At 41.3% G+C, this 26,710-nt stretch overlaps 1 protein-coding gene across 1 annotated transcript; it reads left to right on the top strand.

Annotated features, from left to right (window-relative positions):
* On the top strand, positions 1 to 26,371 carry enpp6 (ectonucleotide pyrophosphatase/phosphodiesterase 6). The gene is made up of 8 exons (XM_042493664.1): positions 1 to 296; positions 16,888 to 17,067; positions 19,965 to 20,076; positions 20,971 to 21,112; positions 21,218 to 21,397; positions 22,941 to 23,078; positions 23,838 to 23,961; positions 25,320 to 26,371. The coding sequence occupies exons 1-8, from the start codon at positions 14 to 16 to the stop codon at positions 25,523 to 25,525; spliced, it is 1,365 nt and encodes a 454-aa protein (XP_042349598.1). The 5' UTR covers positions 1 to 13; the 3' UTR covers positions 25,526 to 26,371.
* Positions 26,372 to 26,710: the final 339 nt, after the last annotated feature.

Genomic DNA, 26,710 nt, shown 5'->3' with positions numbered 1-26,710 from the left:
CATATCCAGGTCCATGCAGCGACTGTCCGGGTGTCCTCTGTCCCCGCTCAGCATGTCTCTGTCGGTGTCCCTTCTGCGACTCGTCCCGCTGCTGCTGCTGCTCGGAGCGGGACAGCGATGTCTCGCAGCCCGTCCGTTACTCGTTTTCCTGATCGATGGCTTTCGGTATGACTACATGGACGATCTTCACGCGCTACCTGGATTTGCCGAGCTCGCGAGCAATGGAGTGAAAGTGGACTACATGACGCCAGACTTCCCGAGTTTATCCTACCCGAACTACTACTCGCTGATGACAGGTGTGTGTGTGTGTGTGTGTGTGTGTGTGTGTGTGTGTGTTATGTTGGGGGGGGGGTCGTCGTCGTTCAGGTGGTCTGCTGAGCTCATAGAGCGGAGATACTCAACTGGCTCTGATTGGGGGCCACTTTTGCAAAATGACTGGAGGCCAGGGGCCAGTCTCAGCAGCCCCAGTCTAGGATTTTAGAACACTTCTCGGACTTATAGGACATTTCATTGTTGTAAGTTAATAGGATTTTGGGCCATTTCTAGGATTGTTGGAAATTTCTAGGATTGTTGGAAATTTCTAGGATTGTAGGACATTTCTAGGATTTAAGGATGTTTCCAGAATTTGTTCACGTTTGTAGGATTTTAGAACATTTCTAGGATTTTAGGTACCAAGGGTCTTATCTAGGACCTCTGTTGAGGGGTGTGGGGGATCCTCCACTGGCACTTTTTTGATCAACAAGCTCTATTTTGATGCTGTTTTCTACACTCTGACACCTTTTGGACTAAAAGTACAAAAACAATACACAGTGTCAATCACTTTATATTTATTGTGAATCAGTAAATGGTTGGGGGTCGCCTGGCGCCCTATCAGGGGCCAGATTTGTCCCACGGGCCATTAGTTGAGTATGGCTGTTTTAGACTCCATTCTGAATTTAAACTCCTTTTTTGTTTTACAGTTAAAATAAATAATTTTGTCCCTTGTCTGAACAAATGTTGACCAGGGATCCACTGGTTGTGTAATTCTGGACCTATATTGGTGCTGATGTTTTGTTGTTGTTGTTTACTTGTTGTTTTTTTTTGTTATTTATTGCCTCATTTGTGCCTGGGAAACAAACAAACCTTCATTATAAAATAACTGAACAGTTTTGAAGTCACTGAGCCCCTCATAACACTGCCCACCAGCCAGAGCAAACATTCTCATTTGACAGCTAAAAAGAAAGAAAATCTGAGGTGAGAAAATAAGCGATGCAAGAACAGAATCTTGGTTCATATTTGGTCTGAGCTGCCAGGTTTGACATGACTAACAGCTGCGTTAGAAACCCCACATCTCTGATTGGTTGTTTTCCTTGAGCTGCAGCAGATTCTAGTAAATGTCAGTAGGAGCAAGAACAGGAACACTTTCAGCAAATATGACCAAAAGTTATTTTTAGTAAAAGGTATCAACTACAGCGTTAATGTTGTTTTTGTTTGTTTATTGTTTGTTTGTTTTTTGTTTGTTTTTGCAAAATCCAACAAAATTCCAGTTTAGTTAGTTTGATTGTGGTGTAAAGTAATTTAACTGCATTTATACAGCCAGGAGCCCATGTTACAGGTTGGCAGTGTGCAAGGCATCAGGGCCTCTCTGATTATAAGTAAAAATCCTTTATTAACCCTTTGATACCTGAGCAAAGGGGGCAACATACAACTTGACAAGAAAGTCATTACTAAAAAGTCACAAAGAAACTATATGAAAATAAGCAAAATAATAAATAAATAAATAAATAAATAAATGTAAACAAAAACCTAACAAACGAACAAAGTGCTAAAAAATGTATTTTTTTTTTCTTTTTTCTTTTTTAAGAGAATCATAAATATTGTTTTCTGGAAATTTCTGGACATCGCCCCTTTTCCTCTTTCACCCGGAGGACACAATGTCCATGATTTCCAACAACAATGTGAAATGTGGACTCGTCAGACCACTTTCCACTTTGTGTCATTCTGTCTCAGATGAGCTCAGAGAAATCAGCCGTGTTTCTGGATGCTGTTGATATTTGGCTTTCACTCTGCAGTAGAGTCTGCACTTACATCTGCAGATGCAGCGATGAACTGTGTTTACTGACAGTGGTTTTCCAAAGTGTTTTTGAGCCCATGGAATAATATCCTTAATACAATCATGTTGGTTTTTAATGTAGTGCTGCCTGAGGGGTCAAAGGTCATGGGCATTAAATATTAGTTCCCAGCCTTGCCCCTCATGTGCAGAGATTCTCTCTGTGGATTTTTGGACTCTTGCTGATAGATGGTTAAACCTCTCAATTCTTTTCAATTGTATGCGGAGAAACGTTCTTAAACTGATGGGTTTTCTTAGTTAACTTTGTGCCATCCTTGTCAAGTCAAGTCAACTTTATTTATAAAGCCCATTATCACAAATCACAATGTCCCTCAGAAGGCTTTACAGCATACATCATCCCTCTTTCCTTTGACCCTCACAGCTGAGAAACTTGTGAAAGACTGAGCCATGTGAAGATTTCACACCCAGTCATGACTATCGGTCTGTAACCAGTTTACCTGTTAAACTGTGAATGTTTTACAGGAATCCCACAACTTTCCCCGTCTTCTGTTGCAACTTTACTGTCACATATAGGGCAAAACACATTTGCAAATCATTGTATTCTGTATTTCTTTACACCATGTCAAAACATTTTTAGAACTGTGTTTGTACGCAGATGACTGTGAGTTGGTTTTGGTCTGGCCTGGACTGGAGAGACCTGTTGAAGGGATCACTGAGTGGAAGCAGGCAAAACCCGCCAGTTGTTGACACAGCTGTGCCTTTGTGCAGTGAAGTCCTGTGAGCTTCTCAGGCAGAACACTGAGTGAGATCAGTGTGTCACCTCTCAGCACAGACTGCTGGGGCCCAGCTCCATGTCACCTCACACCCTGGACAGTTCACCCTAAATCACAACACATATTTTTCCTCTTACCTGTGCTCTTATTTATCAGCCTAGATAGTTTTGGTGTGAGTTGCAGAGTGTTGGAGATACCAGCTGTAGAGATGTCTGCCTTCTCTCTGGTTTAATGGAACTAAATAGGACTTGCAGTGCTCAAAGCGCCAAAAAATAAACTTGAGAAACTCAACAGCGATGTCTGTTTTCAGAAATCATGAGCCAGCTTCTCAAATTATCCACAGAGCTTTTTGGGAGCAGTTTCATGTAGGAACTATTTTCTTTCGACCGAACTACACCTGCCAACAGCATCACCTGACATTTTTAGGCTGTGAAAAAGATTTCCTGGGGTATCAAAAAACAGGCTATCCTCCAGCTCCTGCCCCATAAAACACCACAACACAGGAAGTATACATAATAAATGAAAAATAAGTACGTGAGCGTGTATGGTTGTCTGTCTATGTGTCAGCCCTGCGATGGTCTGGCGACCTGTCCAGGGTGTACCCCGCCTTCCGCCCGATGACAGCTGGGATTGGCTCCAGCCCCCCCGCGACCCTTACGAGGACAAGCGGTTACAGAAAATGAATCAATGAATGAATAAATACAAGGATGTGAAAGTAAAATGACTTTTAATCAGTCTTAAATCGGAAATACTTGGTGAAGAACTAAAGGTATGATATTGTAACCTTAGTTTTGTATTAAATTTCTAGCAGCGTTTTAAAAAGTTTAAATTTAGTGTCAAAACTAAAGAGCAAAACAGGAAGAGAGAGAGATGATGATTAGGCCCAGTGCTGCTGTGTCAGTCTCTTGTTTATCAGCGGAGCGTACAAACTTCACTGTGTGTGGATTATTAACAGAGACGCTGTGGAAGAAATGTTTGACCTCTTTGTTTTACTCAAACCTTTATGTATTTTAGTCCTTCCTATTTATCAAAGCCTCATTCCCACTGCACAACAAACACTGCACTGCATTGCACTGTTGTCAATGATAATCTGTTTTTGAACAAAGTGATGGGGAAAAAATAAAATGCTTATTTTATTATTATTTCTATTTTTATTTTTTAATCCGATTCATCGAAAAAATAATCGACCTAATAATGGATTATCAAAATAATCATTAGTTGTAGCCCTAATCTCAGTCCTCAATAACATGTTCTGAATGTTGCTTTGAAACTGGTCTTTCTTTGTTCTCATGTATCCTTGTGGGAACATTTTAGAAAAAGAACATTCTCTGATCTGTCACCTCTCACCAAAACATCCTCTGAATGTTGCAGTTAAAATGTTATATCTTAGTCAGCATTTAACCTTACAAGAACATTATTTTAAATAATAAACATCCTTAAAATGTTCCTTGAACATTAAATTAACATGTTTTCTTTATTATTGCAGCTTTTATGTAATGTGAGCCAATATTGTGGGAACATTCCCTAATAGCTGGGTGGTAACAACCATTTCTGTCTGGCTGCGTTCTGATCTGGTGCAGTCCAGCAACATATCATGCAGACGCAAAAGGTGAGTTTTGGCTTTAGGATCTTCGGTCGATAACACAGCAGAAGGTTCTGATGACTTGGGACTGAGAAGAGGCCGGTTTCACATATGACATGCTGTCAGAACATGACATGCATGCAGCCATTGGTCCTGTCCTGCCAGCTGTCTGTTTCTACAGACGCTGTTTTGGGGCGAGACAACTCTGTCCCCTGATTCCAGAATCCTCACACTGCAGAAGTGTGAATTTAAAAACTGATCAGCTGCTCAGAGGCGGAAGCTAAGGTTCAGATAAGAAGAAGACTTTGTCCAGTAGGTCTCCTGGCTCCAACAGTCTGCAACACTGTTTTGACTCCTCTGAGGTGGCATGATGTGTGTATGATAAGAGACAGAATATATACGGCTGAACAGGTTGTACTGTTCACTTGTCATGTTGTTGTTCTCCTCTGGTCATGCGCACACACACACACACACACACACACACACACACACACACACACACACACACACACCTCTCTTCAGATGTGTTAGAATTAACACATTCAAGTCAAGACAACAGAGACGTGTTCTGTTTGTTCCGTTATTCATCAAAGTGAGGATTGATTTTCAGTCTGTGTTTCAGTGTTTAAATATTATCATTGTGCTCACTCTACCTTATCACAGCCTGATATAAACATGTTTCTTATCACTGTGTTCTTTGTGGTGAGGTAGAAACAAGAAGACAACTGCATTCAGTCATTTAGATTTAAACAGTTATCCTGAAAATGTCATCTCACTGTTTCACTTAACATATTTCAAACACCAGAGCAGATCTCAGGCCTATTTCACTGTAGCTAGCTCTCACGTAAATACTGAACTTGGGAAGACTGCCTTCCACTACTTTGTGCCTTGAAGATGAAATGAACAAATGATTACAATTATATTATTACAGATTATTTTAAAATGTGGAGTTTGCATGTTCTCTCCGTGTCAGTGTGGGTTTACTCCAGGTTCTCCAGCTTCCAAACACAGTCCAAAGACATGCAGGTTAGGATAATCGGAGACTCTGAGCTGCCTGTAGGTGTGAATGTGAAAGTGAATAGTCGCCTGTGTCTACGTGTTGGGCCTGTGATAGTCTGGCAACCTGTCCATGGACTATATAAAAACTCTCGCCCAATGACAGCTGAAATATGCTCCAGTATGCTTCCTGATACCTGTCGCAAATTAGTGACACAAAGCTCTGTTTCAATCTGCCTCTGTGGTGTTCTCTGTGCGCACAGTTTTAATACTATCAGAGCTGAAGGAATCTCTTGAGCTTCAGCTCTTCACAGAGTGGATGGATTACAGCAAACAGTTCAATGGGTCACTTCACAAGGACTGCACCCAAAGAAAATACTGGAGCACTTAAAGAGTAAAGACTGACTAGAAAATTTCGGCAGAAATTTTGAAGGGTGCCTGCTACTGAGGGGCCACTAATGTATGTGAGGAGGAGGAGGGGGTGGCCACACTTACACACAGGGCCACAAGGCACAAGGGCCAATTAATGGCCATTAATCAGTAAGTGGCATCTTTAATTGGCTGCAAGGGCAAATTAAGGGCCCCCTCCACCTGAGGGGCCACAGGGACCAATCGATGGCCTACTTGTGGCCCCTCCTACCTGGCATCTTTCATTTGCTACAGGGCAAATAAAGGGCCCCCTCCACCTGAGGGGCCACAGGGGCCAACGATTGGATATAAAGGGTCAGTTAACCATTAATAACTACTGGACAAGTGGACCAGGCATCACTTTGCATTGGAAGTCACGCAAACACCAGGGCACCAGGGTGGCTGTGTGTGTGTAAGAGTGTCTGTTGCCATGGTAATTAATGGCCCATCTGCACCCCTCCTCACCCCCCTCCTCTCAGGTCAGCTCAAAGGAGGCAGTTAAATTTGATGGAAATGCCCCTGTCAAACTCCTCCATTTCACAGCCATACCTTTCACCAAATAGTCAAAATATTGCAACGGGAAGAGAAAGGAGGTTGTAATGAATGCAGCCATATCATTTTTGTCTGGAAAAATATCTGCTACATATCCCAAATCCCTGTGTAAAGAAAAGCTTGTGACAGCCAATTTCCAGAAATTTCTCATCTCAGTTTGTATTGGCGTAAAAGGGGATTTTTTTGGCTCTCCCTTCCTTTTGAGGCCCCATGAGCCAGCTGTGTTGGGTTGTCAGCTTTCAAACCTACTTTTATCTGACCACCACAAGTTTTCCTACGTTGTGTTGTACAAATCGTGTACATTCGCTGCTCGCTGTCGGAGTAGTGGCAGTTTGTTTAGAAAAATTTTGGTTATTTTCCAGCTCCTCCACACTCTAGTGACAGAGTGGCTCTGATCTCTGATGAGAGTTCCGCCCTTAAGAAACCTTTGTAAAATCTGAAAATGTCCGAAAAACCTCACAATATGGCTTCGTAAAAACCATAAAAGTTATGAAAATTTCCATTTACGTTAACACAGTTCACGACCTGGTGAACTGTTTAAAGTTTGAATCATTTCTCTATGTGAACGTATGGCGATGTTCTAAGAGCGAAGAGAGTCATGACCTTAAGCTCTTTGTACGGCGATTTCCGGAGGCTTTCCATTTACTTTGAATGGGAAATTTTGTGCAGGTTTTTGGGATTTTTGGGAAAACAGCTTGGCAAATGTCCAAGAAAAGTCATAGCAACCTATTCCTGAGTTTTCCGCATGTTTTGATGTATTTTTTGTATGTCCCGCAGCTTTGCTTTAATAAATAGTGGCTTAAAATTTTGGCGGAAGATTAAGAATAAGAATTGGAATAATAAAAATAAGTATGAGGAATAACAGCTAGCGACGGCTGACTACTGCAGCACAGTGGGCCACTTGTGCTGCAGTGGGCCAGCCTGGGGGTACTCGCGTTTAGTGTGTACTAATGCATGATAAACACACAAGTGTCCTGCGTGACATATAATATATGGCAGCACTTTCTAAACAATAAAAAAGGCAAAACACGTCAATCACAATCATTTACCGTTTCTTTTATATGACACCTGATCTCGTCCTCTGTCTTGAGGGTAAGGAGGTCCTGAATCTCATTGTTTTCGCAGTTTGTGGACATTTAAGGCTAATGTTCATCTTTTCGGAATTAGTGGCTTATGCTAAAAGCTGCTTTTTAAATCTCCCTCAGTGGGTCGCACACATAAACATGACGTCAAAACGTCACACCCGTGCCACCCATGGTCCCAGACCACTCTGTCCTCCCTCTGCGATTGCACCTCATTTACAGAAAGGTGAGGCGGCATAATGGCGTTATTTCCCGCCTTAAACAGGTAGTGTAAATGTGGCTTCCTACTGACTACTTTGTGTGTGCGAGAAGGTAGGGAGGTGCTGTGGATTGAGAGGCAGCATAATCAGGTGACTGGGCATGTCTTAGACCCTTCCCAGCTCTGCCCATTTTTTGAGACTTTTTTTACATTCCAGGGATGAGGCACTTAAGCCAAAGGTGGGGGTTTAGTTATTCTTTAAATTATAATTGCAAATGACGTTTCGATGCTTCAACACGCACTGCGTTTTCATCACGGTAAAACAATTATGGAACAGACTGAAAAATTTCAATAACCTCCTCTATACGGTGAAAGGTCATTGGATAATCAGAATGGGAGGTACTCAATCCAATGACCAATGACAGCACTTAATCCAAAAGGAAGTGTGACAGTGTGAAACCACAATCAAATACATGTTGCCTATATTAATACTGAATCCTCTTAATCCTTTAACACCTGGATCAACATCTGTTTTCATGTGCTGCATTCAGACATTTTTCACTACCATTTAAACCTCTGAAATCTGAAACTTGGTTTGATTTCTTTCAGAAACACAGGAAAAAACATTATGAACTTAGCAAGAAATGTTCCACAAACTGGAAAAGAATAAAAATAAAAATGTGATGTGGTGTGTGATGTGTGAAGGAAAATGGTCTTGGACTACTACTTGTGGCCCCTATTCTATAATAAATATACAATAATACTATAAGTCTTTGAAATATATTTAAAATTATGTTACAGAAAAAATAATGATTATTTAATTTGTTGGCACTTTCTTAAGGTCATTTCTTGTTGTTTGGTTTTTGTTTTGTCCTGTGTTTGTTGATAATATTTTTTTCTTATTTTAAGTGTTTTTCTTCTAACTTTTTACTTATTTCTTACCAATTTTTGGGCCATTTCTCATTAAGCTGCTCGTTGCTCTCTTTCCATGTTTTTAAGGAAAAATGGCTCAGGTTTACATGAGAGGCTCAGGTTTACATGAGAGGCTCAGTTCTTCATTAAGTGCGTGTGGTTCAACTGTCCTTTTTGAGTGTATCTAAAAGACTTCCCTTCAATCTCTCCCTCCCTCTGGGAGATTTTTTTAATGCTCCAGAATTAAGTGATGCAGATGAGCCGTGGTTTGTGTCTGACTATTGCATAGTCCATATTTTGATTGTGAATAGTATCAATGGCCGAATGAAGCCTCATAAACCTCTTTTTTCCCTTTTTAAAAATATATTCTGGACCCACTACTTGGCACTCTGCATTTAAAGGAAAAGGCCCAATAAATGGCAAGTCAGTTACCTTTAAAGCCTTTATTGAACACTTAGCGCCATCTAGTGGGCTCAGAAAATGAAGAAAATGGGTCATGAGGTTCTATTTGGCCATCATTAGCAAATAGCATTCTTGTGTTCAGCAATCTGTTACTTCGGGGACACTTGGTCTGGCCCACATATGGACATTTTAACATGTATATAACATGGGTAATATTGTGGTTGATGAATTAATTTATCTTGTGTTTTTTACCTGTTAGTGGGTGAAAAAAATGTTTAGTGTAGGAGGAATTTGAGCAGTGGTTGCAGTGACCACACTGATAGAAAGCAGAGGTGAGTGGGCAGCCATTTTCACTGTGTGAGTCAGTCTGTCGTTGGGTGAACGGGATCTTCTTAAAAAAATTAGAGGGGGTTTGTTTCAAGGCAGGTCGCTCTGTAAAACATGCCCCCCCGAAGGACGTGAACTCAGTGGACAAACAGAGGCGTGGTGCTCCGCTTTGACAAGGAGGCGGGGTCTTTTCGTGCACACCGTCCTCTGATAAGCTGTCCCTATGTCACTCTCATCGGGACAGCTTATAGTCTCTGTCCAGCTCCGCTCAAATTCCTCCCCTGTGCTGCGTTTCCTCTTCAGTCACAGAAACGGTCCTGTAGGAACGTCTTTGATAAGTTGTGCCCTGAGTTAGGCTCTGTTTCCGTATAATGATTTTCGGTAAATGGTTAAATCTAAACCTCCCTAAATTGACTTGGTCTCTTAGTTGTTCCACTGTGAATATTTGAACACTGTATTGACATCAGAACTTTTTAATGTTCCACATAGACAACAGCTGCTACCCCTATCTGTGCATCATCAATCTCTCTTGTTGTGATATTTTTTTAGTAAAAAACAAGTGACAAGATATCCTTTTCCTAAAATTGTAGGATATCGTGTTCTGCTCTGCGGACATATCGGAATCAACACCTTCCACCACATTCTTCCCTTTTGGCAAAAACAACTTCTTATGACGGGAACTTACATCAGATCCCACAGCCAGTTCACTTATAGTTCACTTAATCCTCAAATTTCAAATCAGACCTTTTTATGATACTACAAATATAAAGAGTAAAAAATACAGTTTATACAAATGTCATGGATTATTCAATTAGGATTATATAAGATACATTACACTGATCAAATGACTCTGCAGTAGTCATGTGAATTTATCGGCTACGGCTCTGATCAGCACTGATAGAAACATAATATGCTAATCTCAGCCCCTTAACCATCGAGACGCAATGACCATCACAAATAACCGTCTGTCTCCATCCAAGCAGCACTCAAATATCGATCTGAATAATTCTGTACCAAGTTTGAAAGAGAGACTGAATTAGTAAGAGATGTTGAAGTAACTAAACCCACAAACCACTTTTTCAGTTGAAAAGCGATTTTAATGGGTATTAAGGGGACAGTTCACCCACAACTGTCAATCAGAGAGGCCCCCCCGCCCCCCCCCGTTCAGAGCTGGTGGCTCAGGCAGCCTGGGGGGTTGCTCGCGAGGCACAGGGCTGGGCAAAAACCCCTGTCACGATTCCTCGTTTTGATCCCCTCTCACCTGCCTCGTCAGGGTCTCAGGATGAGGCTCAATTAAAAGTCTGCCTTGCTCACCTTCAGTTCGAAGCTCAGGAGAAGGTGCAAGACTGCCAAGCGCAGCTTGATTTTTGCCTGCAAGTGAAAAGGTTGGAAATAGAGGCAGACAAAACCGTACTCAAAAGTATGTACACCGGAGTTGGTGATTCCAAGCTCTCTCTCTTCTAATTCATTTAATACAAGTAAGGACATTGCTTTGGTACTGACAATCAGAGAAACCGAAGTGGACTTTTATTTCACTGCGTTCGAGCACATCACTACAGCTCTGAAGTGGCCCTCTGATGTGTGGCCATTATTATTGCAATGTAAAATTACTAGCAAAGCCCAAGAGGTAGTTTCGGTGCTCCCTCTGTAGGACAGCCTCAGTTACGACACTATGAAAGATGCTATTCTGCGTGCCTATAATTTGTTCCCGGAGGCTAACAGACAAAAATTCAGATAACACAAAAAGACCCACACACAGACTCACGTCGAGTTTGCCAGAGACAAAGGGAACCTGTTCAATAAATGGTGTTCAGCATGTGATGTACATGATTTTGTTTCTCTCCATGAGCTGATGCTTCTAGAAGACTTTAAAGAGTGTTTGCCAGAGGGCATTGTGATATATTTGAATGAACAAGAGGTGAAAACTTCATCTTACCTTATGTTTTGGCAGAGGAATATGTGCTTACACACGAGGCTCTGTACTCCTCTCCGGCTCTGGAAAAACCCCGTTCCTCACCAACCACTCAGAATGGTGCAAAAGTGTCCAGTCCTCCTCTTCCTCGCAAGGAAGACAGAGAATGTTTTTATTGTCACAAACCGGGTCATGCCTAGTGTTAAAACGCAAAGAGCAGCAGCAACTGTCTCTGGGAAGCCAAAGGGCGTCGATTGATTAATTCCAGCTCGTGCAAAACCCGTCGAAAACTGTGTACAGACAATGATGATCCTGATTCCTGCTTTAAGCTGTTTTTGTTTAAAGCTTTGGTGTAACTCTCAGGTAAAGCAAGTGATTCAGATTTAGCATGACCCTGCGTGTTCTCAATCACTTCCTCTCGCTGAGGTGCTTCTGTTTCAGTGGTCAGTTTATGGATGCAGTAGAGTTCTCAGAGGTGTGGAAATGGGCAGTGTTTTACGTCCATTGCACCATGATCACGTGCAGTCTGACCTTGTCACCATTTTTTTCCCAGTAGCTGTTTGCCCAGCTTTGCCAGTCGGTGGCATTGCCATGTTAATGGAAAATGAAATGGCGGGAGGTAGAGTAACTCCGACACTTGAAGTGTTAAACACACCGCCCTCATTTCCATCCTCTGATCCTATGGATGATTGTATCTAGGCCGGCTTGTTTCTGTTGTGCGTAATTACGTGCGCTCAGGCACAAAAGCTTGGCTCCGCAGATGAAAATCAGAGACAGACTGACCTTGAATTGTTTACAAAACAGTCAAATCTGATGTATAATGACTACACCTGATTCGCCTCCTGGAGCCGGTAACTTGCTCCAGTGTCTCTCATCCTGCACAGCTGTTGCTGCCTGTAACTCAGGAGCGACTCGTAGCAGCTCAGCAGCCAGATTCGAATCTCCGACGATGCTCCACTGTTGTGAGTACAAATCATGTTGAAAACATGCCTGACCGGCGCCCCAAGACCTGTGTGGGACCGAGACGTGTTAAAGTTGCATCAATCCCATGACAAACCACAGCTGAAAAAGCAGATGAAACTACTTCTGTTGAATGGTGTTCTCTGTTTGTCGAAAGTGATCCGAGTCCTGATGTTGAGGATGGTCTGCCCGTGGGCCATGCCACTCTTCAAAGTGCGCGCTCATCGAGTTCCCAAATTTCAAAAGAACTCCTTCAGCAGCTCACTCGTTTGAAATTTGCGAAACAAAATGACATTTTGTCTCGAACAGAAACATTTCTGCGTGTCTTTGGCAATATTCTTTGTTGTTTGTTATCATTGTTGCTCTTGTTCTCCACGTGTCCACCTGTACTTGCCGTGCCACATTTTACCCATCCATTCATCCAGATTGGGTATTCTGCCCTCGTAAAAAGAGTCTTCTGCATCATTCTCCCAGGACCATGAACTCAGTGTTCCGCACATGCATGTTTGGCCTCGCCCGTCAGCTCCTGCGTTGCGCCTCGCTTGCATGGGAGTACACCTTGTGTCGAAGCACAAAAGGGCTCATACTGTTGTTACTGATGCTCTCCCTAGGAATTATTGAAGTGTGAATTTTGTGCATCAAAAGGAGTGGTTTGAATTTATGTGCATGGGTGCTACAGGCACTGCAGTTCGACAGTGTGACTGGGGACGGTGATGTCATCGGGAATTCGCCATGTCATCGGGGATTCCCTTTCCGTGTTCTGGGGTTGCCTTTGACCTTCGGCTGTTCCTCCTTTCCACGGCTTCCTGCCAACCAATTGAGTGATGCCAGCTGTCCCTTGTTCCTCCCTCTCGATGAGTGCTTGCTCCAATCGTGTGTTTCCTTCCTTTCCCTTTGTGTGACTGTTTAAGTCCGCCGTGACTTTGCCAGTGGCGGCTGTGCTTACTCTTGAGCAGTTCGCCTCTGAGTTTTTATGGCTTGATTGATGCAAGTTAACTTATGGTTGTTAACTCGATACTTTATGTTAACTCATGTGCAAGGGAGCTGGGCTTTTGTATTTTGTGTTAATACATTCTGTCATCGCACCACAACTCAGGTAACTAATTGTCTAAAACACTAGACCTTATGGGTGGTTGCACTACTTGTGTTTTGAACAGGTTTGTATCAGAGTAGACAGGTAGGTTGTTAAAGCTCTTCACCCTTATAGTTAAAAACACAGTAAGCTGTGGGGTTTGGTTTGGTAGGCATAAGATTTGTTTTACTTGGTTTTTGATTTGCTGCCACCCGCCGCCCTCTCCCTTTGTTTCTCGCTTGTTGATGTTGGGCTGGTTCATTCATTCAACGCAACCACTGAACAATAAATGGCTTTCCCGCCTGTTTTAAAACCACAGCACTGCATTGCTTCTCTTTGTCCCTAGACGTATACATGAGGGTCGTAACATGAAGTAATCCAAGTGTCCTGAAGCCCTGACATGCCAAGTTGTTTTGAAAAACCTAACTGGTGTCATGTTTCTAGCCTCGTGGTAGCCTGCAGCTCTTTGTTTCGGAGCCATTTTCATGTATGCATGCTTGCACAAGACCCGTGAGAGCTTGCAATATCTGCACGCCAGTGTTTACATGTTACCCAAAAGCCCACACACAGTCGTTTCAAATCTGACAAAGGGAATTGTTGCTTGCTGCTAACTCCTCAAGTCTCTCAAATGTGAAGAAACAGAGATGGTTTTCAGGCCCTTCCAGACCTGTTAAATTATTTTCCAATTGTTGTTACTTTTGCCATCTCAGTCTTTGCTGCACTCCTGCCCCTCCCCAAGAGCTCCGAACTCGCCAAACTCAAAGTCTGTCTTAATTAGAACTGACAGGCAGAATTCCAGAGGAGAGGAGAGGGCTACTGCTCTTTGTTAGAGAGCACTGCTGTTTGTCATCTTGTAGTCTGTGACAGTTACAAGTCTGGCCCAGATGTTTCTGGTGTTGGAGAAGTCCATTTTTCTATTAAATGTTAAAGTTAACGTCACCATTTGTCTAGTCTGCTCCATGGACTGGCTGCCTCCTGTTGAAATGCTGAAGTACTGACGTTATGCTGTTGTGGACAGCTAGTTTGGTTCTATGTTAGTCAAGTCAAGCCAATTTTATTTATAAAGCCCATTATCACAAACCACAGTTTGCCTCAGAGGGCTTTACAGCATACAACATCCCTCTGCCCTCAGACCATCACATCAACCAAGGGAAATCTTCCCCATTTTTGTGGGGTAGAATGAAAAATGGTAGAAGCCTCAGGAAGAGCGACTGAGGAGGGATCCCTCTTCCAGGCGGACAGACGTGCAATGAATGTTGTAAATCACAATTAGTATATGAGCAGCAGCATTCTGGACCAGTTGGAGAGACTTCAGAGATTTGCTTGGGCAACCAGATAATAGGGAGTTACAGTAATCCAACCTAGAAGTAACAAATGCGTGCATTAACACAATTTTTTGGCCTCTGTTTGGGACAGGATATGTATAATTTTTGCAATGTTATGCAAGTGAAAGAAAGCAGTCCTTGAAGTGTGTTTTATATGAGAGACAAAGGATAAATCTTGATCAGATATAACTCAGAGGTTTAGGGCCAAGTACAATAACTTCAGTTTTGTCTGAATTTAAAATTAGGAAATTGCGTCTCATCCAGGCTTTTTTGTCCTGAAGACACTGATTGGTTTCATCTGGCTTCATAGATAGATAGTTGCGTGTCATCCGCATAACAATTGAAATTTACAGATTGATTTCTAATAATGTTGCCTTTGGGAAGCATATATAAAGTGAGACACACTGTATGGAGTTTCTGTTTAATTTCAGCCTCCAGGGTGAAAACTGTAGGTTGGCAGGTGCGTAGAAGAAGACCAAGGGCAAACAAAAGCAGAACAAAAACTCCCACACACTGTTCTCCTGCAAGAGTGAACTTTAATAACAACATTTTAGTTCAAAGACCTTCATCAGGATATAACCTTATTAGAATCTTTGTACCGCAAGCGCGGAGAACATGTGCAGGAGTTTTTGTTCTGTTTTGTTTCAGCTTGAAATCACAAACTCACAAAATGACTCCTTCCACTATCAGAAAGAAGAAGAGCAGCACGAGTGAATTATTTTTATCCCCATTCAAGTTAACAAAGGGCTTAAGCGGAAGTGCCCATGTAACATTTTACTGAAATATCCTCGGACCTGAGTACAGCATGCTAGTTCATGTGTAGGAAATGTTACATTTTTATTTAAGGACAACATCACTGTATTTATTTTAGGACATCTTAGCATTTGTTATCACTGACTTAGAATAAGTTAGATTCATGCAACTGTATGAAACTGTATGAAAGATAAGATGTAACAATTTTCATTCATTGTTTGACATTGTGTGTGTGTGTGTGTGTGTTGCACTCCCCTATCTTACTAAGCCCTATATACAACATCCCGTCCTGGCAGACGGGATGTGAGTTTTGGAGCCTGCCCCCTGATGATGTGCTGATGTGTGTGTTTTGATAGAGCACTTTCTGCCGCTTGACAGAATCACTGTTTGGAGACACACACACACACACACACACACACACACACAACCAAGCAACCGTGTGTTAGTCTGTCTCTCAATACTTTCTGAATTCCTCTCCTCTGTCTGTGACTCTGTGGCAGCATCAAATCTACTGACGCTTACTCGGGGCCTAACTTTAATACAAATGTATTTATTTTCTATGCCTCTGTGGTGGAGTCGGCCATGGCAGGAGGTGTTTGGGTTGACTGTCAGTCCACCGGTTACTTTCTTGTAAATCTCAAAAACAGGGAATTTCTTCAAATTTGATACACATGTCCCCTTAGACTCAAGGATAAACTGATTAGATTTCTGTGGTCATAGGTCAAATGTCAAGGTGACTGTGACCTTATCTGTCTCATTTTTGTGAAGGCAACATCTCAAAAACACCTTGAGGAAGTTTCTTCCAATTTGGCATAAAAGTGCAATTGGACTCAACTGCACTTTTATGCAACTCAAGAATTAATTGCTAATTCTGACAAAATTTCATCAGCATTTCTTAAAGGGTAAAATAATAAGGTGATGATGTTATAAATCCAAAAGGTTCACTGTGACATCACAATATTTTGCAAAAACACTTTTCTGGCTATTTCTGAATATCATAATTTAGGAAGAGAAGCAATGATACTGAATTGGTGACACTAACTAAACTATAGGGGCTGTAGTGATCTTCTGTGCTGTCGGGGGTGAAAGTGTGTGTGTAATGCAGATATGGATGTAGACTGGTTTAGATAAAGCCTGCTCTAGTTTAATTTGTGGGCTTCACCATCAATTATTGAGTTGCTGTGTAGTAATGCCAGCTCAGTGTTTGCATAATATACTTGTTGTTTTAAGAATTAAAAGTGCATTTTACTAAAAAAGCCCTGCATTTGTGCCCCCCCCCCCCCCCCCACACACACACACAGAGCATCTGAATAACACTGCCTATGCCTGCAATCACCATGTTCTCTCATAAATGTGTGTTAACTGTCCTCTTAGTGTTTTGTCTTGCAATTAAAGAAAGAAGTCAAAAAAATGTGATGTAGAAATGTGATGTAGAAATAATAATAAAGATGTAGAAGAACATACCTCGGGTATTATTCCTGTGTGTATTGCTTCCAGCATTCACACAGTAACAATAAAACAATATCAGCCTTTTGACACTCAGATGATGCAGTTGTTTGTTGTGTTTGTGTGTTTTTGTCAGGCCGTCACTGTGACATTCATCACATGACTGGAAACTACATGTATGATGAAGCCTCCAAGAAGGAGTTTCTGATTGGGACCAACCTGGACAGCCGGCTGCCTCTCTGGTGGGACGGATCAGAGCCGCTGTGGGTCACCCTGCAGAAACTGGGACAGAACGTCTTCATGTACTACTGGCCTGGTGAGCACACACACAGTTAACACTCAGCTGAAGCTTTCTGTACTGCATCTCGTGCTCCTGGCAGAACAGATACAGTACATCTCTAATTTAATCAGTACAGGTGTTCATACAGGCTGCCTGATGGCTTGCTTGTTCTCACACTGTTAGGGAGTAAATGTAACCCACAGTGCAATTAACCCTTTGACACCTGAGCAAAATGATTTGATTTCTTTGGAAAAATGTGGGGACAAACACATGGGCACTGACCCACCTGGCAAGAAAGTTTCCACGTGCCACCTACTGGCAACTGGAAGTATACCTTTTAACACAATTATTCTTTGATTTGCATGAAATGTACATGGTTTGTTCTATAAATGATGTTCACCAAGATGACATGGAAATTATATCCCCTCCACTGCCAACTAGTGGCCACTGGAAAGAATACAACATTTCTCACTCCAGAGAGAAAACTCTGGCAGATTATCTAACTTTCACAGAGATAAGCAACTGTGTCAGATGGAGTTCTATAAGGAACCCCTACATGCGTGGGGGTGCAAGGGCCTGTTCATTACTGCTTGCAGCTCTAATTATTATTATTTTTCACTCGAATGAATTGCCTTATTGAGGGCTTTATCATATTTAAAACGTCATGAAACTTTGCATACTGGTGAAAAATTTGATATTTTAATGGTCTTGTGCATGGGTGGAAGAAAATGTATTAGTTCCGCCCCCTACTGATTTTCAACGCAGCAGCTCCCACAGCATGTTTGACCTAGAGCTGTGAAACTTTGGAGGCCTGTGTAACATCCCAAGACCTACAAAAAGTCTCTTGGGGGGGCCATACCATAAAACCAACAGAAAGTCGGCCATTTTGATTTGAAGTTTTGGATTTTTTAAATTTTGAATTTTGGTGTATTTTTGGCCATTTTCATGGATCATAATTTTTCGAACTTGTCCTAGAGATTCAGACATCAGATTGACTTCAAATGTTATGGCTACCTTCATAAGACCGTTATTCAAATCATGAGTTTTCATCACACCGTGTGATCCGTATGAGGCATCTAATTTGCATGTTCTGCTATGAACCAGGAAGTAAACAGGAAGTGGTATGTAACTCCTCTGTGAATGGTCCAATCTGCCCCAGACTTCACATATTTGATAGGAGTCCCGCCCTGAACACATCTATAGGACAATTTTAAGCGATAATGAGAGCGCCACCTATTGGTACAGGAAAGGTAAAGTTTTACACTAAGACGTCCAGCTCCTAGCAGGTTGACTCGATTGATCTCAAAATGGTTTCAAAAACTCCTTAAGACGTTGATAATGCTTGCAAAATGAATATTGTGAGATTTTGTTGAAAGGCATCACCGTAGTCGGGTGGACAATTTTGATGTTTCAACATTACATCAAAAACTGTTGTAACTTCGCCCCAGATGATCAGATCTTAACAAAATTTCAGAGATTTGATAAGAGTCCAGGCCTGAAGACATCTGCAGTGCAATTTTGAATCTTAGTCATAGCGCCACCTATTGGTAGCAGGAAGTTACTTTTTTTACTCTTGATTTTTCCCCTGTAGCACGTTAACTCAATTAACCTCATATCCAATTAGAATACTGTAAAGACCTCCATGATGCACAGAAATGACACTTTTGAGTTTTCATCAAACATGGTTGCCAAAATTACGCATAAAAGTGGAAGCACTTTTTGAGAGGCAAGACATGCACCAAAACTCAGCAAACTTAGCACACACATCAGAAGTCCTAAAAGGTGATATTTGATATGATTGTTTTTGCACTGATGTGCCAAAATGGCTCTGTAGCTCCCCTTACAGATTTTAACGAAGCAGCCCCTGCAGTACATTTCACATAGAGCTACAAAACTTGGGAGGCATGTGTAACAGCCCAAGACCTATAAAAAAGCCTCTTGGACCCATACACTAAACCCAACAGGAAGTCGGCCATTTTGAACTGAATGTTTCAATCTTCTCCTTCAGATTTCAGTCGATTGATTTCAAAATTAAAACATCCTCTCGGAAGGCCTGTGACATCAAAAGTTATTACATTTGTGAGTTTTCGTCACACCGTGTGGCTGTTACTTGGCCAAACATTTCCATGTCTTGCCATTAACCAGGAAGTAGTTTATAACTCTGAGGGACATGGTCCAATCTACACCAAACTTTGCATGTTTGATGACAGTCTTGCCCTGAACACATCTACATGACAACCGGTACCATTGCTTATAGTGCGCCTTACTGGCAACATGAAATGTCATGGAAATTACATGCTTTCTTCTTTGATGGAATGCTCCTACAGATTTTACCTGATTTACTTTAAAACTGGTGACAAAACCTTTAAGACCTTAATGATGCCTCCCTCTCAAGTATAGGTTTACCATAAACGCTGTTGCCATAGAGACCCAGTGGTGGCCGCCAAAGAGGAAGTTGTTGTAACTTCACTTGGCATCGACCGATTGGCCCCAAACTTCACAGTTGTGGTCAGGCTGCAGCCCTTAACACATCAACATGCCTTTTAACTATGATACTCACTGAGCCACCTACTGGCAACAGGAAATATCCCTCGTACCAAATTCCGTAATTCATCATGTGAAACATCTCACTCAAGGGTCCAAACTCTCTGCGTAGTTTTTTCAACTTTCGCTGAAATGCATGATTATGCCACTCAGAGTCCCGCCAGTAGCCTCGACTTGCATGGGGATGCGAGGGCCCGTTCATCGCTGCTTGCAGCTTTAGTTTTATTTGTGTCTAAAGTTTAATGTGGTGTAAGAAGTAAATCCAAAGCCTGTGTGCTACTATTTGCAATGTAATATATTCTCAAAAAATTGTCTGTAAATAATGCAGTAATCTTGTGTGTGTGTGTGTGTGTGTGTGTGTGTGTGTGTGTGTGTGTGTGTGTCTTCAGGCTGCGAGGTGGAGATTTTGGGTGTCCGTCCATCATTCTGTGAGGAATACGTCTACAACCCAACAGAGAAAAACCTTACAGACTCCATGGAAAATGCACTCAATGTCCTGAGGTAACAGCACTTAGACGTCCTGTGATCCATGGCTCACTTAAAGTTGTTACATTGAACAGAGCCTATTTAAGGCTATAGATTTGCATGTCTTTAATCCCTAAAATATTCTACACCATTCATGAATTGAAACTCATTCATCCACATCAGACATGACTGTCAACTTTAATTTTTTTGCAAATGAACTGAACAGATTTTGGTCACTGTATGTCCATCTCATTCTCATGAACACATTATCTCAGGAACGCTTTAAGGGAATTTCTTCTTCAAATATGGCATAAACATCCACAATATGGCTGAAAATTTTATAGTGATTTTTTTTAGGCTATATCTTGATACACAATATATATCTCGATATTTTTAAATATCCTCAAAAGCACATCATCAATGACAGAACTAGGAGACAGAATCGAACATTACAATTTTTTTTAGTAAGTTCCCGTTTTTAAGTAACACTATAGTAGGAATGACTTTTGTCACTTTTAAAAAATATTTATACAATTCCATTTTTAATCAATAATCATTACTAATGTAGATATAATGAAGTGGGTAAAGGCAAGTTATAAAAGAAGTAGAACTGTCTAATAAGTTGAGAAAAGTATATAACTTTACTGTAATGCAACCTTTGGATTCAGAAAAAAACAACCATTTATACTATGATATAACAATATCCAATATCTAGGAGGATACACAGTATAGTCTCACGATACGATTTCTTTACATTGCCCAGCCCTACTCAACAGCATATATATACTATTTTCAAACATGTTAAGTCCTTAAACTTAATGAATGACAGTAATGGTAACAGGTGTGTGTGTGTGTGTGTGTGTGTGTGTGTGTGTGTGTGTGCGCGCGCGCGTGCGGGCACTTGGTATGCATGTGTGCATGCGTGCCCAGGTCAGGCCAAGCGGGCATGGCAGCAATATATTACGAGAAAATCGATGTTGAGGGCCATCACTTTGGTCCAGACTCTCATCAGGTCAGAACAGCTGTGCGACAGCTGGATCTCGCCATGCAGACGCTCAACAGCAAAATCAAAGTCAGTAACATCACTCCTGTTGTTATAACACTTGCTGCTACAACTGCTTTTCCTGTCATGTAGTTTTATTTTCATCTGTCTGGGTTGCTTGTGGTGTCCTTGCAGGAGAAAAACATGGTGAACGAGCTGAACATTGTGCTGTTTTCAGACCATGGCATGACAAAGCTGCAGTGGATGGAGAAGGTCATAGAGCTAGAAAAGTATATCAACATGTCAGCCATCATCAAGATGATGGACAGAGGGCCAGTGGTCAGTCTGTGGCCCAAAGACAACAAGTACCAAGAGGTGAGGCCATCTGTATGCCTCTATTGCCCGTCCTGCCATGATGCTATTTGTGATTATGACAGTCACAAATGACGATTATAAAACTGTTCATAATGCTGAATTATTTTCGCTAGGGGGCGAGTAGGAGACCCTTATTGCTAAAGCCCTCTTTTACACTGCCTGTTTGAGGCGGGAATATCACATTATGCATTATGCTGCCTTTCTGGCGTTCTTTTAAAAACTCAACAGCACCGTAGTGAGGTCTGTGTTAAACATAAAGCCTGAAAGACGTGACCATCGGTGGGGAGGTGTGACGTTTTGATTACGTATTATGTTGGTGACCACACCACGAGAAATTTTATAAAAAGCAGCTGTTGGCAATCTGTTGCTAATACAAAGAAGAGGAACAGTGGCTGTAAATGTCCACAAACTTGGAAATCTATGAAATTCAGGAGCTCTTTACTTTCCGAGCAGAGGACGAGATCAGCTGTCATATAACAGAGTACGTTATGACACGTTATGTGACTGGACTGACATGCTGTTTTTATAGATATTGGGTTTTTACAATCCTGCAAATTCTGCTCCCTCCTGTCCTCGTCCTCTGGCCTGTCACTCAGAAATTAATTGAGTTCTGCCATCATCAGGGAGGTTCCAGTATCTTAAATGCTCCAAGGAGCAGGGAAAGAGGAGACAAGCAGAGAGGATCCACAAGTGGAAGCTATGTGGAAGGTTTTCAACAGTTTTTCGACAAACTTAGCTGTCTTCTAACAGCTGTAGATTATTAAATAAAGGATCATAAATGTAATCTATTGCAGGCCTAACAGTAATCAGTGGGCAGTGTCATGGAAATGCTCAGTCATAAATCTCCATTTTACACTCATTCAGTCAAGATATGCGAATGAATCTGCACTGACATACAATCTCACAGCCATCACAGGGAGTCGGAGGGAACGGAGAGTTGACTCCTTAAAGGTCCAGTGTCTAGGATTTAGAGGGATATACAGCACGTTTGCATCCCAAGTCATCACATGCTGCCACTTTGCAGTGGACTTCCACGTCTACATATTACACTCTAAATATCCTTCTGCATCTGCTGACGTTCTGGGATGTCGCTGGTGTGATGTCAACACAAGCACATGGTGGGATTACGCTGCCCGTGGTTATGTGTAGGCAACAAAAAGACATGACGGCGACTTCAACAAACGCACATGCTTAGGATAAGGCAACAGGCACAAATGGTAAGGTGTAGAAAAATGATCACATTCAGACAGGAAGCAAACCATGGACTCCCACATGAAAGTCCAATATCTGTTGGATCCATTTAGCCCAGTCTGTGCACAGTTGTTCTATAAAATTAGTCAAAGTTGCGTTGATTTGACAAAGTTGCAAGGCTGTGCACAATCCTCAAGAATGGTCTGAATTCACATAAATTTTTTCATTCACATCATCACAAAATCCTCAAGGGAAAGTTTGATGCATTGTTATTAAAAAAGGTTGATATTTAAACAACTGAGTTAACACTGTTAATGCATGTCTGTGTGTACGTGTGTGTGTGTTATGCCAGGTATATGCTGCATTGTCCCAGGTGCCTAACATGCGTGTCTATGCCAGACAGGAGATCCCTGAGCGTTTCCATTTCAAAGGAGGGAAGTTTGTTTCCCCCCTGACGCTGGTGGCTGAGCCCGGCTGGTTCATCACTGAGGTACCACGTCACATTTCACAAGCATCAACAAATTTACTATGATGAAGTCTGCTGCTCCTCATCTGCTCATGTTTTTAACTCCATCAAACTGCATGTGAAGTGAACACACACTGAGACGGGAGGGGGGAATCTGTGTTTATTCCAAGGCTTTCTGACTATTTATCAAGACATTCTAGCTCTAAACTTTCCACAACTACTTTCTGACAATTAGTCCGCATTAGCAAATCACATCTGATTAGTTGCCATGGAGCTAACTGTAAACAGTAAACCTTTTCATGCTAATGAACACCTCCGTGACTTTCCATCTAAGCTGCCTAGTTAAAAGTTAAAGTTATTCTGGGTGAGTAAGGTGGGTAAAGCGAGTCAGGCTTTTTTGAAGTGGGGCTGTAAGAGTTACTTAGTGTATTACATACAGTAGCTGGCGGTCATCATGCTTCCTGGACAGGACTACCACCCCAAAGCTCAGCATTTCTATTTAATTTAGGCCTACCTGAAAAATCAGTTTCAGTCTATGTGGACATTGCATGTAGTTACAGTCACACAGGGCACTACATTTTCTCAACCATATAACTTCCATATGCAGAAAGCCAACTGTGCCGTGTACTGTGTTACACAGCTGTTTGTTCTGGATCACAAGTAGTTTGATTTTGTTGCAGCCATCAAAAATCCATAAAACCTTAATGCCTACATTGTCCTGTCTATAGTTATAATAGTTCTGTGTGTGTGCGTGTGTGTCTGTGTGTCTGTGTGTGCGCCCAGAACAAGGAAAAACTCCCATACTGGAAAAATGACTCCGGAGAGCCCTCAGCATGGCAAAATGGTTGGCATGGTTACGACAATGAGTTCATCGACATGAGAGGCTTTTTCTTGGCGATGGGACCTGGTAACAAACAAGTCATAATTTAAACACTATTTTAAACCTGTTTAAACCTTAAACAGCCTGAATTACAATGCTATCTACAGTGGCTCTGAGAGTTCAATCACACCATCATTTCACAAAACACAACATTTAAGAAAATACACTTCACAAAACATTTTCAAAAATACAACAGTTCACAGAACACAACCGTTTTACAAAACATTTCACAAAACACCATTTTTCAAAATACATTTCACAGAAAACAACATTTCACACAACACAACACTTGGTGAGACTCAAACAAGAGTAGGTCAGTCCGTATTGGACAGTGATTACTGGTTGCTGATCTGACACCCTAACTGCTAATCTGCGACTAAGGGAAGTAATCACTCTTTTCTGGCAGGCTGGATGCTCTGCAGCACATTGCTAGCTCCTACAAGTTGGGAGTATACAGTAAAATCAAAAATAAATATATATTCAGAGGGAAAATGCTGTGCAGCACTTGCAAAACAAACTGGGCGAAGTGCCAATGAATAGAGTGAAAATAATAAGGTTTACCATTCAGAGTTGTGCCACTTAAAACCAGCAATTTCCCTCAGGAAAAATAAAGTTGTATTTTATGTCATAATCCTGAATCTGTGAGAGGCAGTAATGTGCCAAAAGGCTTCCAGTCTGCTTAATCCAAAAACAGAAGTACAGAGCATCCAATCACCGATCAAAAATCATTGTCCAGTACTGTCCTGTCCTACCTGTTGTAGTTTAGAGTCTCACCAAATGCTGTGTTTTATGAAATGTTGTGTTTTGTGAACTCCCAATGTATTTTGTGAAAGGATGCTATGTTTTGTGATATACTGTTCTATCACATGATGTGTTTTGTGATTTTGTCCTGTTTTTTAATTTTTTCAAAATTAAATTTTAATTTTAAATTTTAGATTCTGTTTTTTTGTGAAATGTTATGTGTTATGAAATACCGTTCTATGAAATGTGTTTCTTAAAATGTCTTGTTTTATTACATTTTGTGAGAGGTTTTTTAATTCATCTTTTCTGAAATGTTGGGTTTCTTCGATGGTTGTGTTTTAACCTTTAAGGCCACCGTAGCTGTCTGTCCATAGTAACTACACCCTGTGTATCTAAAGCAGGTTGTGCCATGCCAGTGTTAAGATGCTACAGTGAGTTTGTTCCTAGTAATCTAGAGATGACCCAGGACCCAAGCTGGGCTGAGTCCTGGGTGTTTTTTGAGGCAGACAGACAGTGTGAACCATGCAGGAGCAATGACATGTATTGCTGCTCTTTCAGCTTGACATCTAGTTTAAATATTGTAAATTGTTATATCAGGATACTGATTTGAGATGTATATCTAATTATGTTTTCATTTCATCCAGACTTCAAGCGAAACTTTCGGGCAGGTCCAATTCGAGCGGTGGACGTCTACAATGTAATGTGCCGGACGCTGGGAGTGAAACCGTTGCCCAATAATGGGTCCTGGTCTCGGGTAGAGTACTTCCTGAATGGGTCTGATGGTCCATCCCAGCCCACAGCCCTCTGCTGTATGTGTTTGTTAGGAATACTGCTTGCACTGTGGAACTAAAGTATTTATGGCTTCTGATGGTAGCTAGAAACAATGTGCTAGAAAGACATAGAGCATTAAACCACGTAATCGGTCAATGTATCGAAACCTTGAAATGGTAAGAGCATCCTCGAGGACCAAGAACTTGAAGCTTTAAAGGGCGTGGAGAGTTTTCAGTGATCTCATCCCAAATCCTGTAATGGACCGGGGAAAAGAATCCTACATACCCTTAACACGGCAGCACCTTGTGCAGTAGCCTCGGCCACCAGTGTGTGAATGGGTGAATGTGACAATGTAATGTGAAAGTGCTTTGAGTGGTCAATAACACTAGAAAAGTGCTTTACAAGTAGAGTCCATTTACTTATAGAGGACTTCCATTCTGGATCCTTAAGAGGCCAAAACTAACATTGTCATTCTTCTGCGGGTCTCCATCTCATCATCTCATCTTCTCCGTCTCATCAGTGCGCTGATGTCTGAAGTAGTGCATACCTGAAAAGTCCAGAAAATAACTAAATTGGATTGAATTTTACATTAATGCAGTTTCTCTACCATTCTTATGAAAAATGAGAGGTTGGAGATACAGCATGTCAGAAGGATTTGTATTCACTAATGCATGTGTTCAGAGTTTCTGGTGCTTTATAGTTTATTACAGATATAGATCTTCCTTGTATTTGTTCACATACTTGGCCAGTAAAATCTGATTTTGGGCTATTCATTTCAGAAAAGGGTCCTGAAAACAACTAGCTTTTTTGACTTCACAGGTAAAATAGGAATTTCTTGAAAGAACTGCTCCATTTAAACTCAGCATTGTCATTAACCCTTTGAAACCTGAGCAAACTGGCTCAATTTCTTTTAAAAACATAGGAAGACGGAAATTATCAACAAAAAAAGAAATGACCCAGATTAGCAAGAGTTTTAGTTTTTAGTTTTTAAAAAAAGTAAAAAACAAACACAAGCAAGTCACATAAATGCTTTAAAGTAATTTAAAAAAAATCTGTAACATAATTCTAAATATGTAATTATGATCATTTTAAATATAATTTTTCACTAGCTTTTTTCACCCTAGCTTTTCAAAAATGATTTTACATACATAATATTTTTTAGAATTATTTCCCATATTTTCTCCTTTTCCCTAGACATTTTTCCCTGCATTCCAGAACATTTCTCACCAAGTTGCTCATGACCTTTTCACATGTTTTTGAAGAA

This window comes from Plectropomus leopardus, chromosome 9 (genome assembly GCF_008729295.1).
Source record: "Plectropomus leopardus isolate mb chromosome 9, YSFRI_Pleo_2.0, whole genome shotgun sequence".
NCBI classification, from domain to species: Eukaryota; Metazoa; Chordata; class Actinopteri; order Perciformes; family Serranidae; genus Plectropomus; species Plectropomus leopardus.
The sequence above is the reverse complement of the archived record's forward strand: the minus strand, read 5'-3'. Positions and strand labels throughout refer to the sequence as shown.